This window comes from Miniopterus natalensis, chromosome X (genome assembly GCF_054644295.1).
Source record: "Miniopterus natalensis isolate mMinNat1 chromosome X, mMinNat1.hap1, whole genome shotgun sequence".
NCBI lineage: Eukaryota > Metazoa > Chordata > Mammalia > Chiroptera > Miniopteridae > Miniopterus > Miniopterus natalensis.
In genome coordinates this window covers 29,599,657-29,617,188 of record NC_142103.1, presented here as the reverse complement: position 1 = coordinate 29,617,188, position 17,532 = coordinate 29,599,657, and the positions used below count along the sequence as shown (strand labels likewise).

General features: G+C 40.8%; 1 protein-coding gene across 2 annotated transcripts in view; it reads right to left on the bottom strand.

Moving 5' to 3' along the window:
• PCDH19 (protocadherin 19) overlaps window positions 1–17,532 on the bottom strand; it is a 106,371-nt gene that overhangs the window by 34,924 nt on the left and 53,915 nt on the right. Inside the window, exons 3-4 of one of the 2 annotated variants that reach the window (XM_016195688.2) lie at window positions 14,727–14,785; window positions 6,852–7,024 (exon numbers count right to left, since the gene is read on the bottom strand). In XM_016195688.2, the coding sequence (XP_016051174.2) occupies window positions 6,852–7,024; window positions 14,727–14,785 (232 nt within the window). The remainder of the gene's footprint in view (window positions 1–6,851; window positions 7,025–14,726; window positions 14,786–17,532) is intronic. The other variant, XM_016195689.2, reaches the window with a different exon arrangement.

Here is a 17,532-nt window from a genome sequence, read left to right as displayed (position 1 = left end):
AAGTATTTTACCCAAACAATAAAGGAACAACACAAGATTTTGGTGTTCTTGAAATTGCTCTTTAAATTATGACTGGACTTAATTCTCTGCATTTATTTCATAATAAAGAGGTTAAAGCAAAAATGAACAGGAAAGAAAATACTTATAAATATTTAAATGGCAAGTTTAGATTCATGTTTTCCCATCCTGATGGGGTTTACTTATGGCTCTTAAGCATCTTATGATTAAGTCAGAAATAATGTTAAATAGATTGAAAGACCCAAAGAATACAATGATCTCGATAGTTAAATGGATTTTCAGTATGCAAAACCACCCATATGACTATCCCTACAAAACAACCTGATTTGTTTCTCTTTTGTTACCCCACTGGCAGTGCCCCTGCTTGTCATGACCTACAGAGCTTGCTTTATCATAAAGTAATTGGAAAACTGTCACCTAGCAAATCACTCAAATAGAGCATAATTTTATCTAGCATACTACATTGGGGCCTGGATTCCACTCTTCCTCCAAAGGGATCCCATTCCACCGGAGTATCCTTTGAAATGCATTTTCCTTTCCAGCTCAAATAATCTTAATTAATTTCTTCACTGATCCTATGCAGTCTATTCCATACTGGATCATTTATGCTACTGGGCCATAAACTCCTAGAGAATGAAATTCTTAATTGTTCCATGTGCTCCCTTCATATATCCTCCAGTGCTTTGCGAACGCTTAGAAATATCGAAATTCTTAGCTCGAACCAGTCGAGAGAGCCCCTGGCATTTATTCTTTTGATGAATAATGAATCTCTGACCACAGGTAATTATTAATAATAATAAATTTAAAAATAGACATTTAATATGAGACAACTAAAAGTTCGAAGTGGATCAGGAAAAACAGTTTCATTTTTAAAAGAGGAATAGTGCTGCTACTTCAAAGCAGATGAACAGAATTGTCTTAACGAAATTTCTCCGACCAAAGGGTCCATGCCAGAATAATGCTAGCAAACAACTGCTAACAGCATAGATCTTTCCATTAGTTAAGGACAGCTTTTTATTCCAGCGACTGTCTTGCCAATAAAATGTAAATAATGCTTTGGAAGGAGTCCAATGATCTGGTTCAGCAATGTCGTTGAAAGAGATAAAAGCACCCACCAGTCACCTTTCTTCCCACCTACCCAGCCGTTGCTGACACTGAGGATGGGTCAAGTTCCCAGACATCGGGGGAAAAGGGAAACCGGGCATCGAGTGCCACGGAGTGTCCCTAAACCAACAAGGTAACTGGGCATGTCAGGGATGAAACCCGCCACTTTGTGGCCACATTGACTAAAAGTGATCGGGAAGTTCGGCCTCAGAGCAGAGAGATTTACAAAGAAAATGTTTACCATTATGACACCGTTCAAATTAGAACATCAAGGAAGACTCTTCCATGATACTCTTAGGAAAAATAAGATCTTGATTGTAACAGTGTTCTTTTATTGTTTCCTTGGCTTTATTGGCACAATATTAATTAGGCTTTTAATAGTGCCAAGCTCTATTCTTATAATGATACCTAAAATCAGAAAGAATTATTCATTTCATCATTGAGCTGACCCCAGATAAGCAAAGCTAAAAAGATGATAACATTCACAGTCAATAACAGCAGTAATTGACACATGCAATTCCCAGAGCCAGACACATAGCGAGCATTTAAAAATATTGTTGAATAAATGAATGATAGCTATCTGGGTACCGACTGTCCCTGCCTGGTATTAGAATACTGTATACCTGAGGCAAGAGGAAAAAAAGCTGAAAGTCACACATATAGACACATCATATACATATACATTCCTGTTTTCAAATAATTAAACATTTCACTTGGTATACCTGCAAGAGGCTGAAGGCATTTCAAAAGATTCGATATGAGAAAAACTAAGGGAATAATAACCACATGAATTGCAAAACAGTATATCTAGCCTCGAAGATGCTAATCCAGGTCCAGGGGGATCTAGTCAACCTCTTTGTTGAGGTAAAGATAAAACTTTTTGACAGCAAATGCTATTCTGATAAAATGAAATTTTCAATTACTCTATGAACATCTGGTCCATGCTACCATCTCTGGAACCCAGCGGCACGCTGCTTTGCAATGTCACAAACTCTTCTCCGTTGGGAACTCCCTATTTTGCCAAGAGACTAGCTGAAATTAGTGTTTGGAAATTTAGTAAGGTGAGGGGTGAGGCAGGGGAATAGGTAAAAGGATAAGAAAGGGAGGTTCAGTCACTGAATTATAATTTCATTAAAAGGCTGGAGGAAATGAAATTACACATTGTTGGTACAGCATTAAAAGTGTAAATATCTTCATATGCCTGCGGTTGAAACTAGAATATGCATAGTACGCAGCCTACGGAACATTTTCATGGCTAATTTGTAACAGCAGTTGCAACGGGCACAGATCAAGTTCTTCAGATCCATGTTTTACACAACAAACATGTTAAATGATATTCAGGTGGTGAAACTAGCAAATAAGCAAGTTAGGAAAATGCAGAAGAACCTACACTTCCAGAAATAAAGCGATCACATGGCATTGGGGTGCATTTGGATGTGAAAAGCAGATAAATGTTATTGCAAATTTCTGTATGTTGTCTCCATTTGCTATCAATTAGCATGGGAGGGAAACCAGTTCAGTGTTGTACTGAACTCCAAAGTAGGTGCATATTAGCACAATTACAGACATCTCTTCAGCTGATGAATTTATATTCAATCATTCAAATCATAAGGTAAGAGAGATTGAGTGTGATTTGAAACAAATTAGTTGGACTTGGGGTTAGTATGTACAGGGCTAAGGCATGATCTCCATAAACCCAAATTTCATATCAGGACTATATATTTAAGTAAACATAACAGGAATACACACATCATCACAAATGGTCATGCAAAGGAGCAAGGAGGAGACAGAAGCCTATTAACCCCAGCACTGCTCAGCCAGGGAATAACCCCGATAGGGAGAGATTCAGGCCCAGTGATACCCCGAATTGTGAAACAAACCCATGAGCCTTCGGCACCTCTGACCACCCTACTTGTCAGTTTGTTTTCTTAGAGATTGCAGAAATTACGTGAGAAGAAATTCTTGTCCCTGCCAGAAGGTGATGATTTTACCAAATAACTTGAATTCGGGGAAGGAAGGCATTGGTTAAAATATTTGAATGTGACTCCCAAACTCAGCATAAAATCACCTCAGAAACCAAACCAGGTGGTAAAATCTGCTGAGTGACAACATTTACTTGCTCTCAAGGCACTCGGAGAACTACAGAGAGATAACATTCCAAAAAGTGTCATATGCCAGTAGAAATTATAAGATAAAGAATTTTCCGTCACCTTCTTTTCTGGGAACAAGAACCACGGTACTGGGGACAAGCTGAGACGTATTAATCCAAAGGCACTGCAGATGAGAAATGAATTTGTAATTCAGTCACCTGGAAACCAGGAAACTCAGCTCAGCCAGTTCATCACCCACTGACCTGGTTCTAGGCATGCAGAGAATGATACCAGGACTGATAGTAATCCAGAAAGCATAGATTCCTGCCGTTCCCTCTTATCTCCGCCCTGACCCAGCTCACTGATGTGTTTGGTGGAAGAAATCGAAACATAATCCAAAGCCAAGTGGCTGAACCTCTGACTTTTGCCCTTTGAATACAGAAGCCTTCCATTTTCCTTTCTTGGTTGAATATAGTGATTCTGGGTTCCCATCCCTGGAAACGTGTTCTCAAAGAAGAGTTGCTGAAAATGAAGGGATTTAAGCTTTCACTCTGAGAGTTGCAAAGCACCCTTGACATTAACGCTGAGCATTCTTCTGCTATAGGAAAGTGGTAAGAACAAAGCCCAAAGGCACTTCTGGCAGTGGAAAGAAGCACAGGGCCCAGGCGCCTCAGGATGCCAGCACAGGCCGAGTGGCTGCCTTTCCCTCAAACGCTAGCAGCACAATATTAGCTCACTGAACAGCCCATTCCCGCTCTAGATGCATCAAGTCATCTTTATTTTAAAAAGTCTAAGATTTCCCCCATCAATCATGTGTCTACATATGAGCCAAGAAAGATGCTGTGCTAACATCCAAATTAGAAACATCACAGGGAGAGCTACAGGCATGAAATCCAAGGGGAGCCAAACTCCCCAAAACAAAGGCGTACGGTACATTCTATTGGGTAAAATTGGCCCAACTTTGGAGTGGTTCTGACAGAACCAGAAGAAATATCATCGGGATCAGAGTTAGTCTGACAAGGTTATTGTAACTCTTGCTCTTCTCCAGAGACATCCACTCAAACCTCAAGAATAGTTGAGCCCTGGAACCCCCAGGATATCAGAGCACTTGGGTTTGAGATGTCCATCACGGCCTCAGTGAACCAAAAAGACCTGGGACTATTTTTCCCCCTCTAGGAATCTTTGAGACTTTCAGTGCCAGTCTGAGTTCAGAGGATATTCCTTTTTTTTTAATTTTTTCCCCTCCTTAACTTTCTAAATTGTTAATCCTCAGAAACAACGATACCATATCGCCCTGGATTGAATCTAACTAAAATTGTTCTCGTTTCAATGGTTACAAGATCAGCACGCATGGTAAATTAACTCTGTGCTTGCCTTTCAACCATGTGCCTTAGTATAAAAGGAGAAACATTTATTATGTGAATCCAGGTTTGAGATAGTAAAATGCTATAAAATGTCAGCTGTTGAGATTGTTGCTGTTGTTTGAGGTAGCAATAACCAACCCAGGTGAATGGGTGGCACAGTCTGGGTAACTAGCCCAGAGCCCGTTTGGGTTGCAACAACTAAGGATCATTATGGAAAGTTCAGAAGTACCTGGGTATCAGAAGAGCCTGAGATATAAGGAAACCTCATTCCCTTCATACCTGAGCTTTAATGATTCAATCAAATTAAAAAACACACACACAAATCTAAGCGTTGGTTCAAGGTTTAGCCACTGCTGGAATAATGGAAAAAAAAGAAGATACATGAAAATCAAATATTAAGAAACAAAATGTGAAAGTGGTGCCACAGTGGAACAGCAAAAAAATGTGTGTTTGTGTGTATATATAATCACCATCTTTTATGTAGAAGAGTCTTGAGATAATGCTACCCATTTGCTTTAGAATACTCTCATTATTATATAATCAACTATATATATATATATATATATATATATATAAAATATATATATATATACATATATAGGTATATAGAGAGATATATACATATATAGATATATACATATATAGATATATAGATATATAGATATGAATAGCTGCACTCCACTGATATTGTTTTCCTAGAGAAATATGACAAGAAATTTAAACAGATGTTTTAGCCAGGCATAAAGTGAGAATCAATTATGACTATTTCCTTTTCCAAAGTCATTTCATTTTAGAGAACATCTAACTAAAACCCTCTCTGATATAAATGAAATAGCATTTCTTTGAGACACAAGACTAGTAAATGATACATATCAGTCTATGTCCTGTGACACACTGCTAATGGGCTGAGAATTAAAGTCTCTTTTTCAGTTATGTCAATGTTTATTTTTTTTTAAGCTTTAGTCTTAGTAAGGTTGCCCAGGAAGTATATTATCTCTGAAAATGTCACCACTCACTCACCAATTAAGGAAGGCAGCAGTGCACAATCAGCAGTGACCCCTCTATATTATAGACCTTGACACTTGGATCTACTGGGGAGGGATGGATCAGACAATTTAATAGAATATACAGCGACTAATTTTTTTCCATGGAAAACATTTTTTGTTTTGTGGATCATGCATTTTTTTCCCTTTGGATTCATTTACAAGACCAAAACAAAAGCACTTAATGATGTTTACAGTGAAATGAAACAGCTGAAGACCAGCACATAATCACCATATTTTGTTTTCTCATCTTTAAGTCTTTTAGCAGTGGGGCTTCCAGCTGAGCTTGCGTCTAGCTTCTCTCAAGACATAGCCAAGCATCCTGAAGCTTCACTGAGCCTAAACACCAAGCTGAATTCATAGCTCTTAATTGAAAAAGACAGGCTGTTCGCCTAGCATGTTTGCATCAGTAAAATATTGAAAACGACATTTGTGCCCAAGTCCATCTGAACATTCTGCTTTAGCTGAATGCTGCTAATGTTTTTGTGCCCTGGTTTATGTCTAACACGCTTTTAAATAGCTCTTACTGCTAAGGCATGTGTGGGTGAGTTCGCAAAAATAGAGCCTTCTTCATACATGAGAAGGCTCCCCCTGACATGTACTTTGAAGCGTTTTTCACATGACCAATGGCATGGATTTTTGTGGTAACCGAAGAGATCTGGCAAAGCAGGCCCATAAACATAACAGAAAGTCTGGAGCTTTCCCTCCTTAGTAAAGAATATACACTCTGTGGTCAAAGAACAGAGTCTCTCTCCGGGTGAAGTTAACCAGCCTGATATGGAAATAAAACCCAGCCCTTTGTGCCCAAGTCCATCTGAACATTCTGCTTTAGCTGAAGGCTGCTAATGTTTTTGTGCCCTGCTTTATGCCTACCACGGTTTTAAACAGCTCTTATTGCCGAAGCAAAAAGGGACATTTATTCCTGGTGAGAAGGTATCCGTTCACTTCCTAGGTGCTCGGGGCAGTTATTCATTGAAGAGAAATTACATAGACACACAGTCAGCTTTTCAAATGCCTGGATATTGTTCAATACCAGGAGAGCCACCCAGGGAGAATAAAGAGGGATCTGGTCACGTATTAAGACGTCTCAAAACCCTGCGGGAGCCGCTGAGGCACGAGCAGGGCGCACACCTTGACAACACACTCAGTACAGCAAAGTAGCGCAGGGTGCCTACGAGCACTCTGGTTTCTTTGGGATCTGTGGCTGCAACTTACGTGCAACCAGCCCTTACCGTGGTCAGGCATCTGAGATCCCATGGAGGTCACACTGGCGTGCAGCACATCGTTGACAGCCGTGTCACAATACAGGCTCCGCTGGACGTCGTGTTCGCTGTCGGTCTGGTCGCTCTCCTCGTGTCCGCTGTCCTTCAGGCTGTTGCCCTCTAAGTCCTTGAAGGTGGAGCTGCTGGGTTAAAGAAAGAAGGGCCATTTACGACTGTGATAGGCATGATTGTAAAACAAATCTCTCAGGGCCAAGATGATGTCAGCTCCGGCGCTGAGGCCAACAGGGACTGGATTGCCCAACAGGGCAGAAGGAAGAGAAATTTCGGGTTAAAGATAGTGGAACTTAGCATGGCAGGGAGGGTCCCGCTCCTGGATGCTGATGCAGCTAATGCGTGCATTCATTTCTCTTCAGGGCATTACTATGGGCAAGTCGGAAGAAGCTGCAAATCTGAAACAACCACCTGCAAAGAATATAATAATTTCAGAAGGGTTTCTTTCTCTTATTATATAATCAAAGTAAAATAATAATAGCGAATGTTTACTGAGGAATTACCATGCACGAGACACTGTTCTAAGTGCTTGACATGAATTAACTTTTTCAATCATCACAACTCTATAAGAGAAAGGTATATTAATAGATAGGTGCATTAACAGATATATAAGAGAAAATATGTTAATAGATATTCCCATTTGCAAATGAAAACAACAGAGGCATATGGAAGTTAAATAACTTGCACAAGATCTCACAGCCTATAAAAATGTAGCAGATCTATAATGAAACCCAGGCGGTCTAGCTCCAGAGCCTGGACACTTACTATTATGTATCCTGCCTCTTCAAAGATGTCTACTAATCAACTATAGAAATCAAAGTTGGAAGTAACGGAGGTAATGCAATTAAAATAGAAAGGGTTATTGGGATCAGAGAACTCAGGTCAGTTTTAACTGAGAAACGCAGAGGGACAGCTTCAAAGAAAAAGAGGAGAGGCAGGAGCTGAGAAAAGAGAGCCTTTGTGCATGGAAGGTAAGACAACAGGGTGGACCAGAAAGTAGGCTTCTACAAAACTGTGGGTGTAGTTATGTTAACAACATAGAAACTTTCAGCTCAAGAGTTTGTGGGTAAATTTTTCTTGCACTTGTTCAGTCAATCTACCACACAATGCACTAAGCATACTATCCAGAAAGCTCATACCATTTCTCACGAACTAGACAATAATACATGAGGTCTATCCGTAGAGGCCTCACTTGCTGTTTCTAATACTTTGTATGTCCTGACAGAATCTGCAGCTGTGCTGCACCATGGACCATAAATTATGCATCTAAACCACCTAGTGAATGGTGAATCCATTCCCTAGTCAGTGAGGAAGCAGCAAAGTCATACCCAAGAAAATGTGTTGTTGACTCAACAAGGGAAGGTGGCACGCTTGTGAATTAGGACAAGTCCCAACAGACCTGCTGTACCTCTGAAAAGGAAGCCCTGTGGAGATGACACTGCAGACTCGCTCGATCTGCTCAACCTTGAGCATCCATAAGCCTGGAGGCTTTGATATGAACACTCGGTACATAGGATGAAGAGCTATGCCATGGATACAATGGATACACTGTCATTCTCCACACTTGGTCGAAAGAAATCACAGCAGGTTTTTAGCATATGACCCACCTATATGTAAAATGCGTGCTGCCCTGAATATGAAAAGGAAAAGAGTAAAAGGGCAGTAACTGGAAAGACCATAATTATAAGAAAAACAAAGAGGAAGAGAGAGTGAGGCATCGAACTGTTTGCTAATTATTGGCAGAAAGGATAACTGATCATAAACTATATTAAAACTACAATCACTCAATAGAGTAACTCACTCAGCTCCTCCAAATTATGTCATGGAGCTACTCAGCCCTGTGGACACAACAGGACGCAGTTCTATTAAAAAAACAATCATTCTATAACTCTCTTATGGTCAAGAAGACTAACTGGATACACATGCTTTAAAGTTGGCCACCATTTCTAGCTTTATGCCACAGATTTTGTGGCCTCCTATAAATACTAATCCCAAAGCCTGAACAGATTCAAAATTTGTTTTTTAAGAAGAAAAAAAAAAAATGGTCCTCCCCACATGCACTTCCACACATTAGAAGAAAGGAAATGACCTGGATGACAGTATTGACTTCTACATTTTTATAACAAATATTAATTTTTTCTATCCATATCAATGATATCTGAAGCGTATGAAAACTTTTTTAATCCACACCACAAAATTCTTACTTTAAGCCAGAGGTTTCAACCCTGAACTGGCTGCATTTCAGCAGTTGCCAAAGCTTGCTTAAGATATATGATGATGAGGCATATAGTCTAAGGACAATGCAATTCGCCATTCTTTAGAGCAAGTTTCTCAACCTTGGCGCTATTGACATTTTTGACTGACTAATTCTTTGTTGTCCTGTGCATTGTAGGGCGATTAGCAGCATCACTGGCCTCTACCTACTAGATTCCAGTAGTGCCCCTCCCAGAAGCTACAACCCAAAATGTCTCCAGATAGTGCCAAGTGACCCCAGCTGAGAACAACTGCTCTAGGTTCTTTACACTCTGTTCCTGTGACATGTTAGATTTCCAGACTGTAGTGAAAAGAGCACTGAACTTGCAGTCATTAGAACAAGTGTTAATACGTGGTCTGCGATTTATTCAATGCGACCCTGGGCCTGATATCTTATGCCTGGAGCCTTGATTTCCTTCTCTGTAAAATGCATTTGCTAAAACGTCCTTCATGAGGCCATTCTGAGGACTCGATGAGCTGCTGTTCATGAAGTACCAGGTATAAGCAAATGCTCAATAAGTAATTATTTAATATGATCATTACTCCAATGGGAATGTTTTCATGGAGTTACAATTAAATATTATGACCATAGCCTTTTTATAGGATTGATATAGAAAATGTATATTTAAAGAATGTTTCTATATCTCCCACAAACTACAGTCAGGCCTTGTCCACTATGTTCATTTTTTCTAAAATTCAGGAACAGGAAAAAAATTAGCCTGTCAAGTGTGTATCTTGTCTTTATTGATAAATGAAACTATATTCCCTGGGACACTTACCATTTTGTCTTGCCTTTCCAAAAGCATCAAAGTAAATATAATGTTTAATTGCAGTGAGTTGGATGCCAGAGATACAGCTTCTCCTAATTGGTTTTGCATCTACCTTTTTTGAAATTTGATTATTCTATTTTATATGCATCTGAATATTATAAACCATATCAGGGCTTTTGACTTTTAGGTAGAAAGGAGGGAAATAATAAAATAGTGAAGGATTGGCTGCCAGGAACTAAGAGACTGGTAATGTGAGCATGAGAAGTCATGTATTTTCAAAAGAAAAGGCAAAAGGGTATATCCCTCTCCCCCAAACCTTGGAAGAGTTAACTCTTTTAAAGATCAGTTTGCCCATCTGACAAACTAAGTACCACTTACTCTGATACTGTAAGGACATTTAGTGGCTTAATGAATGGATTTGTGTAAGGCAGTTTCAGACCCAGTGAGCAAGATGCTGCAAATTGTAAAACAGCCTGGTAAATGGCTACTCACCCAATTACAATTTATGCCAGGCATTTAAAAATGCTGATTTCACTTGCTTTATTGCCTGTGTACCTCTTGGAAGACAAAAGACTTGTAAACCAACTTTTGTGAGACAATAAATTAGGGGTATCTGTTTGCAATGGTATTGTAAATGCAAATGTTTCTATTACTGCTCTGGTAGTCAACAAGACAGATTTGTTTGAAAACACCTGAAACAAGACTCTACATATAACAGTTACTCAGAAAATGTTTGATGAATAAACATTATTCAAATTCTGACCCTCATTTTCCCTTTAACATATTAAAGATATTTCCAAAGGACAGAATAATCGGAGAGGAAACAGGTCACATCTTCCTAGTAGGTGACACCCCATACACACGGAATGCGACCTGAGAGTCAAAATTAGAAGGGAGTTAAGTCAAAAAGAATATTGTAACTATATTTAAGAAACATTAGGAAAATCCCAGACTGGTCCCTGGACCACCTGTCTGACAATAACTTTGGGAACCTATGAAAACTGGAGATCCTCTAGGGATAGCGCTAGAGGCTCTGCTTTTAACAAGCCTCCTAAGTGATTCTAACGCACATTAAAGGTCAGAAATTGCTGGCTTGAAGGAAAGTTTAGTGCTAGTTTTTAATGGCAAAATGCTGAGGTTTTCTTCAACTTCTTTCATCCATTCATTCAATAAACACGTACCAGCACTTTTTACAGACAAGGCACCATACCAGGTGCTGCAAAATCCTAGGACAATTTGGGTGGAAAATGAAAGCATTCTGCATGCTTTAGAAGCCAATGCTCATTTTCCTTTCCACATAGCTTCGGTACCCTGTTCATTTTCTGTATTACTTTCTTTCAGCTACAGCCTCGTGCCCTGCCTGATATTGCTCCAAAAGCACTGCAGGAGTGGATATCAGACAGCAGAAACCAGGTATGAAGAAAGAGTGTCACAGCAGGGGCAAAATGCCACTGTTGGCTTTCCTTGCTCTGAGGAGATAGCAGGGAAACAAACACAGCATGAGGGGGGCCCATTCAGAAAAAATCCCAGACTGTCTTGGTTTGTTAATCTGGGACTCCAGTATAAGCCTTGGGTACACCTGCAGTTTGCAGGTAATGTTCTGGGGGGGGGAGGTCACAGAAATATAACACTAGATTGCTCAGTGCATAACATTATGGGGCATGTGCCATATAGATTCCTTTTCCCTTCCACATCCCCTCTTCGCCCTTCTCAACACTGATTTGTGCCAGGAGCACTCCTTGCCCTCTGGCTTTCCATTGGTTTGCCTGAGATAAATGTGAGAGAGAGAAAGAAGCCTGTGTGTAAGCAGCCTGGCCAACACAGTTAACAGCTCCTGGGGAACGCCAAAAGCAAGGTCCAAGAAGCATCCTTGGATGAGTTAAAAAGGAATAGAGGAAGAGAGAACCCATAGAAGAGGAAGTTCTAGAAGTTGGCCTGAAATTGGCTCGGCATTCAAAGAAACAGGGACGAAACTGTACAATGAAATCTGATCATCAGATTCACAATTTCCTGGCCAGGAGGTCTTTTCCATGCATGTAAATGGATCCTCAAGAAACCACACATGGCAAAACCCCTTTCAAACATCGCTGGGAGCTATTGCACATGGTTTATAGGGGTTTTCGCCTGGTGTTAGTCATCCCTCTCCTTTGACATTTCCGCACATTTTACATTTAAAATGGTTAGTCTCCAGAAAAGCATAGCGCACAGGATTTCTGTATCTTTGCAGGTACTGTGCTTTGTCTAAACCCAGTGGATTCTATACATTCCAAAGCTTTTGGGGTTTTCCAGAGCCCTCAAGATTCCAGAAACAGAACCTGGTAAAAATGCACATGTCCCTGAGCTTCCAGAGGTTTCCTCTTAATCAGCGTGGTCCCTAGTATGAAAAGCTACTATATTTGATTTCAGACATCAGGAGACTTTTCCACTGATAGCCCATTAGGTCCAGGTTGTGCCTTTCTGTGTATGTGTGTGCAAACAGGAACACAGAAAGCCCTGGCCAGTGTGGCTCAGTTGGTTGGAGCGTCACCCCGTACACCAAAGGTGACACTTTCGGCTCCCAGTCGGGGTGCATCCCAGGTGGTGGGTTCGATCCCCGGTAGGAAGCAACAAATCGGTGTTTCTCTCTCTCTCTCTCTCTCTCTTTCTCTCTCTCTCTCCCCTTCTCTCTCTAAAAATCAATTAAAAACACATAAAGTAATTAATTAAAATCAGAGGTTTCTAGTGAGTCCCAAAGCTGCTGTGGAAATACATGTATCTCAAAAGCAAAATGTTTCAGTGTAAGCTTTCGTCTCACCTGCCTGCCTTGCGTGTACGTTGGATATTCAGAGCCGACTTAAGGGGTGAGGATCCCCAGGAGTCAGCTCTGAATCAGGCTCATGCCCTCAGTTTACCCTGGTCGTAGGGTTCCCCGGTACCCAGAGCTAGCCCAAGGGGCCCATGAGGATGCGGCAAGTCCCTGTTTTTACCAGAAGCATGAAAAAAAGGAGCTTTGCTTTACATCCTCATAGCTGTTTTGTAACTACCAAACTGTACTTAATCCCTCCCCCTTTTTCAACCCCAGTCCCCACTGGAAATATCGGGGGGGACACTTCGTGAAGTATATGACTGTCTAACCCCTACGCTGCACACCTGAAACTAACACAAAACCAAATTGAGTAGAAACTGTAATTGAAAACGAAAATTTAATTAAAATAAATAAATAAAACCCAGGCTGACAAAAAAAGGAGCTTTGGAATAACAGTCGTGAAGCAGAAAACAAAGCAGATTTTTGCTGCAAAATTACTCTAATCAATGCACAAAAAGAGGGTATTATTTTTCCTCTAAAACAAATTAGTCAGATAATTTTTAATTCTTCACGTTTTATTTTTTATTTTGTGGGCCAAGAATAGATTCTTCCCAACCGCAAAAAAAAAAAAAACCACCAAAAAAAGTCCAAGCTATGCTATGAGAGTAATCTTGGGATATTCATTTTGAGATATTTAATGATTATCACTTAAGGTCACAAGCAATCCCAAACCAACAGGTAAACCTAGCATGTTTTCAGAGGTTACTGCAGCATCGTGAACTAAACTAGATATGGATTAAAGTCGCTTGTGCGACAAGCTAGTTTATTCCTTGACTCCTACTATTCTGGTGATGTAAATTTATGGGTTCAGAGACAGCAAAGTAATCGAATTTTCAGGTTTTCTCTGCTGCGGTTCTGACATACCCTGCTTGTGCCTCTGTTTCATTTCTAGTATTTTAACAAACACATTCAGAGTCCAGTCTTAGCTGCAGGATAACCACTCACCCATCTAAGAGGATATTTGCATGGTCTGTGCTGGGTTTTCTGCACAAGTTCTTGCTTTGCTTAGCTCTCCCTCCTTAAGGCCCTGTCTTGTCCCCACTGGGCACCCACTACACCAGGTGGAATCTTCCTTGGCAGGGCTCATCTCGTATTCACTTACGTTGAGGCTTTATGGCTAACCGAGTTCTGACCATCGCACAAACCTGCACTTTGCTTCATTTGAAACACTTGCAAATATTTTAAGAAGTAACTGAATCAGGCAGAGTTCTTTTCTTTCCCTCTCTCATCTACAAAGTTTTTCTTTTTAAGATAAGGAATTAGTTTATCTGCCATTAAAATATATTCAAAATAATTTCAAAACTTCCAAACAACAATCTTGAAATTGACTGAAGTTCCACATAAGAAAATGTTTAAGACCTGTTTAAAGTGAAGAGCAACAAGAATTTTGCTAACATGAATTTGAAAGCATCTATTCTCTAATATTAGATTTCTAAATGATTACATAATATGATGTCAATTTTCTTTTTCAATTTGTGTTTATGCACACATTTAGATGTAAAGAAATATGATAAAATCCCCAAAGTTACTATTTTGGGGTAGTAGAATTACCAGTAACTTTTATTTAGCATTTTGTGCTCTTCTGAATTTTCCAAATATTCTACAATTAACCGATGGGCATTCATTTTTATTTTTTTAATTTACTTTTTTAACATTTTTAAAAATTGATTTTTAGAGAGAGAGGAAGGAAGAGGGAGAGAGAGAGGAAAACATCGATGTGAGAGCAAAACATCCTGCACACCCCCTACCAGGGATCTAGCCACAACTCGGGCATGTGCTCTGACTGGGAATCAACCAGCAACCTTTTGATTCCCCACAGGACACCCAACCAGCTGAGCCACACTAGCCGGGGCTAGGCATTTATTTTAAAATTCAAAAAAGGCATCCTTAAAAAAAAAGTAACCTGCTTTGCTTTTTATATCGCATCAAGCTTAGCTGTAAAAATAGACAAGCAAACCAACATACCTTTTGATTAAATGGGCTCGGCTGTTCACATAGTTGGAGTCAAACGAATAGTTTTCAGTCTGCAATGGGGAAAAAAAGATTAAAAAGGTTACACAGGTGATTCAGGAAAAGAACCAAACTGTCCTACTTCGGGGGAATTTTTCTACTGGGCAAGAAGCAATGAATGAATCAGAAACCTGAGGGCTGCCTGCTGCCCCCTTGGGGCCCCGGGGTTCTGTGGAGGCAGCTCTCGCCTGCAGACCAAGACGAACTTGCCACAAACATTCCCTAGAAGACGGCTGGCTACCGACCATGCAACCACTTAGGGGAAGACACAGCATGGCCCACAATCTTTACAGAAACTAATTGCTTCCCATTTCCCAGCGGACACAATTCTGTGCCCATCAAATTGACTGGAAGTTCAAAGGTATTTTTATTAGTAGTAGATAATTAACATGTTAAAATATTTATTCCATAGATATGGAAATGCAGGCAAGGTAATCCCTCACCGTGGATTTAAACTCTGCACTTCCCTTTGTTTTAAGATATTTAACTCAGTGCTGGTTACGCGGGGAGGCCTTTGTTTTATCATAGATAGAAAGGCAAATAAGTATGATGCCTAAAACAGGGTGAAGGACAGTCCACAGGGGGTGCCAAAGCCTTTCATGTGAAACATGAAGTTTGCAGGCAAACCCCCGCCTCAGCTCCTATCGCTAAAATACCACTGTCTAATCTGGTTACAGTGGACTGCCTGAGCACCGGCTTTACACAAGCAAATGCAGAATACCCGCCAGACGAAAAAGAAGGAAAAAAAAGCTTCTGAGCACCAGAGGTTGGGGAGATGAAAGAGGGGGCAGCCTTAGAAGGTGGGGATGCATGGAGATATTGGCAAGCATATTACTAGGCTTAGTTAAGTGGATCTTACCCCCAACACTAAAGTACTATTCTCCCTGAACCACTGTATAAACTGAAAAGTGCCCAAACACGTCCCCGCCAGGCCCCTGCCATTCTACCAGAAGTCCTCACTGTTCTCACCATCCTCAGGGCTCTCGGAAATCACTTCAATCGCAAGTGCCTGGAAGAGGAGACACAATAGCTGTCTCGCTAACAAAACAGCAGATTCCTTTCACATGACTACCTGCCAGACATGAAATGCTAAGCTCTTATACAGCTTTTGATTTCAAGGAGCTCACCGTTTGGGAGAGAAGAAAACAGGACAGGGAACAGCGGATCCAACTGCCACATGAGCACCAAGCTGCCCACCGTTAGGGTGGGGCCCTTAGGCATCCAGAGTGGGCAAGGAGGGGGCTGGTGGCGAGGTGGGAGGAAGGAGGGGGCAGGCCGAGGAGGGAAGCCTGCCACACTCAGGCACGTCCAGGACTGCCACTTGCCTCCCAGCTGATGATGGCCTGTGCGATATCCACCCTCATGGTTCTACCTAGAGGATAAGCTCCACTTTAATATAAACCGTAAGCATCCTTCGTGGTGTTGGAAGGGATGCACTGGGAGAGTAAAAATCGAAAGGGTCAGTTCATTTCTGATTTGTTCATAAGAAAACGGATGCTGAAATTGTTGCGAACGTAATTACAGGAGGAAGAGGCGAACCTGAAGCTGCTGTGGGAATACAATGCTGGAAGTATTGCCGAAAGAGGTCATCTGTCAGTCAGTCAACCAACAAGCATTTCTTGAATGAATTGATTATACGAACATCATAAACCAAAATCGGTATTGGGTGAAAGCACTCTTTCATGATATTCAGTACAATATATAACTTAACAAATAGAAGTCCCCCAACCCCCATAAAAGCATGCTATCCAACGAAAACAGGGAATTAATTAAGTACTCAAGAGTTCAATTATTAGTGTCGCTGTGCAAGCGTGGGAAAATTACTTCATTTCTGTGTGCGTCGCTTTTCTCCTCTATAAAATAGTGATGATAGAACAGAAACCTGAAGGGGAATTTCAACTTTGTTTATCGTGGCTCACGGCGGGAATCATGAGTCATGACATCCCTCATTTTCTACAGATCCCCAAACCCATGTAGGACCAGAAATTTGACCTCACCCAGGCAATAAAAGAGTAGCACACACGTGCTCCATCTGTCTCTAAACTTACTAAATCATTTTCTCAAGAAAATTACTAAACATACCGATGCAGAAAAGGAAATCGAGAAGATAATGGCTTTGCAGGGAAAACATGAGCAACATTCCAAAATAATGCCATGTTAAAGAAGCCAGTTTTCAAGTAGAATATTTTGCAGGGCTTTGCACATGAAGGCATCCACCCTGTGGGCATCAGATATGGAACTCTCCAGAGACCTGCCCTCCAGGCACAGTGCCGGAACTCCACGTTTGGGCAAATAGGCAAAATCCTACCAATTTGATTTCTGGTGACTGTACTACTTCTTGTTCCTGATGGAATAATATATCTCACAAGGAGAGCACTCGCTCACAGGCACCGAGTTAAAAGAGGAAGCATATCGAAAAGACTTGTTTGTGGAGACCTTAACGATTCTCTTTCCCTTTCTCTGGGACACAGATTGGTAAACCTGGGCAGATATGCCAGGCAGGATGTGCCACTGCAGTTAGGAGAGTATTATTGAAGCTTATCACCTTCCTATCTTTCTTTCTTCCTTTTTTTACTCTAAGAGTAAACCACACATTCAGGGGAGTCCTGGCCTTCAAATGTAAATATTCCATTCCCAAAACAAGCTCCAACTATAATGGGCACATGCCCAGAGCCCTCACAGGGCTTTCCCCTGTAAGGGCTAAAAACCCTTAAAAATCCTCATGCAGCTAGAAGCACCAGTCATGAGGCAGGTTCCTAGA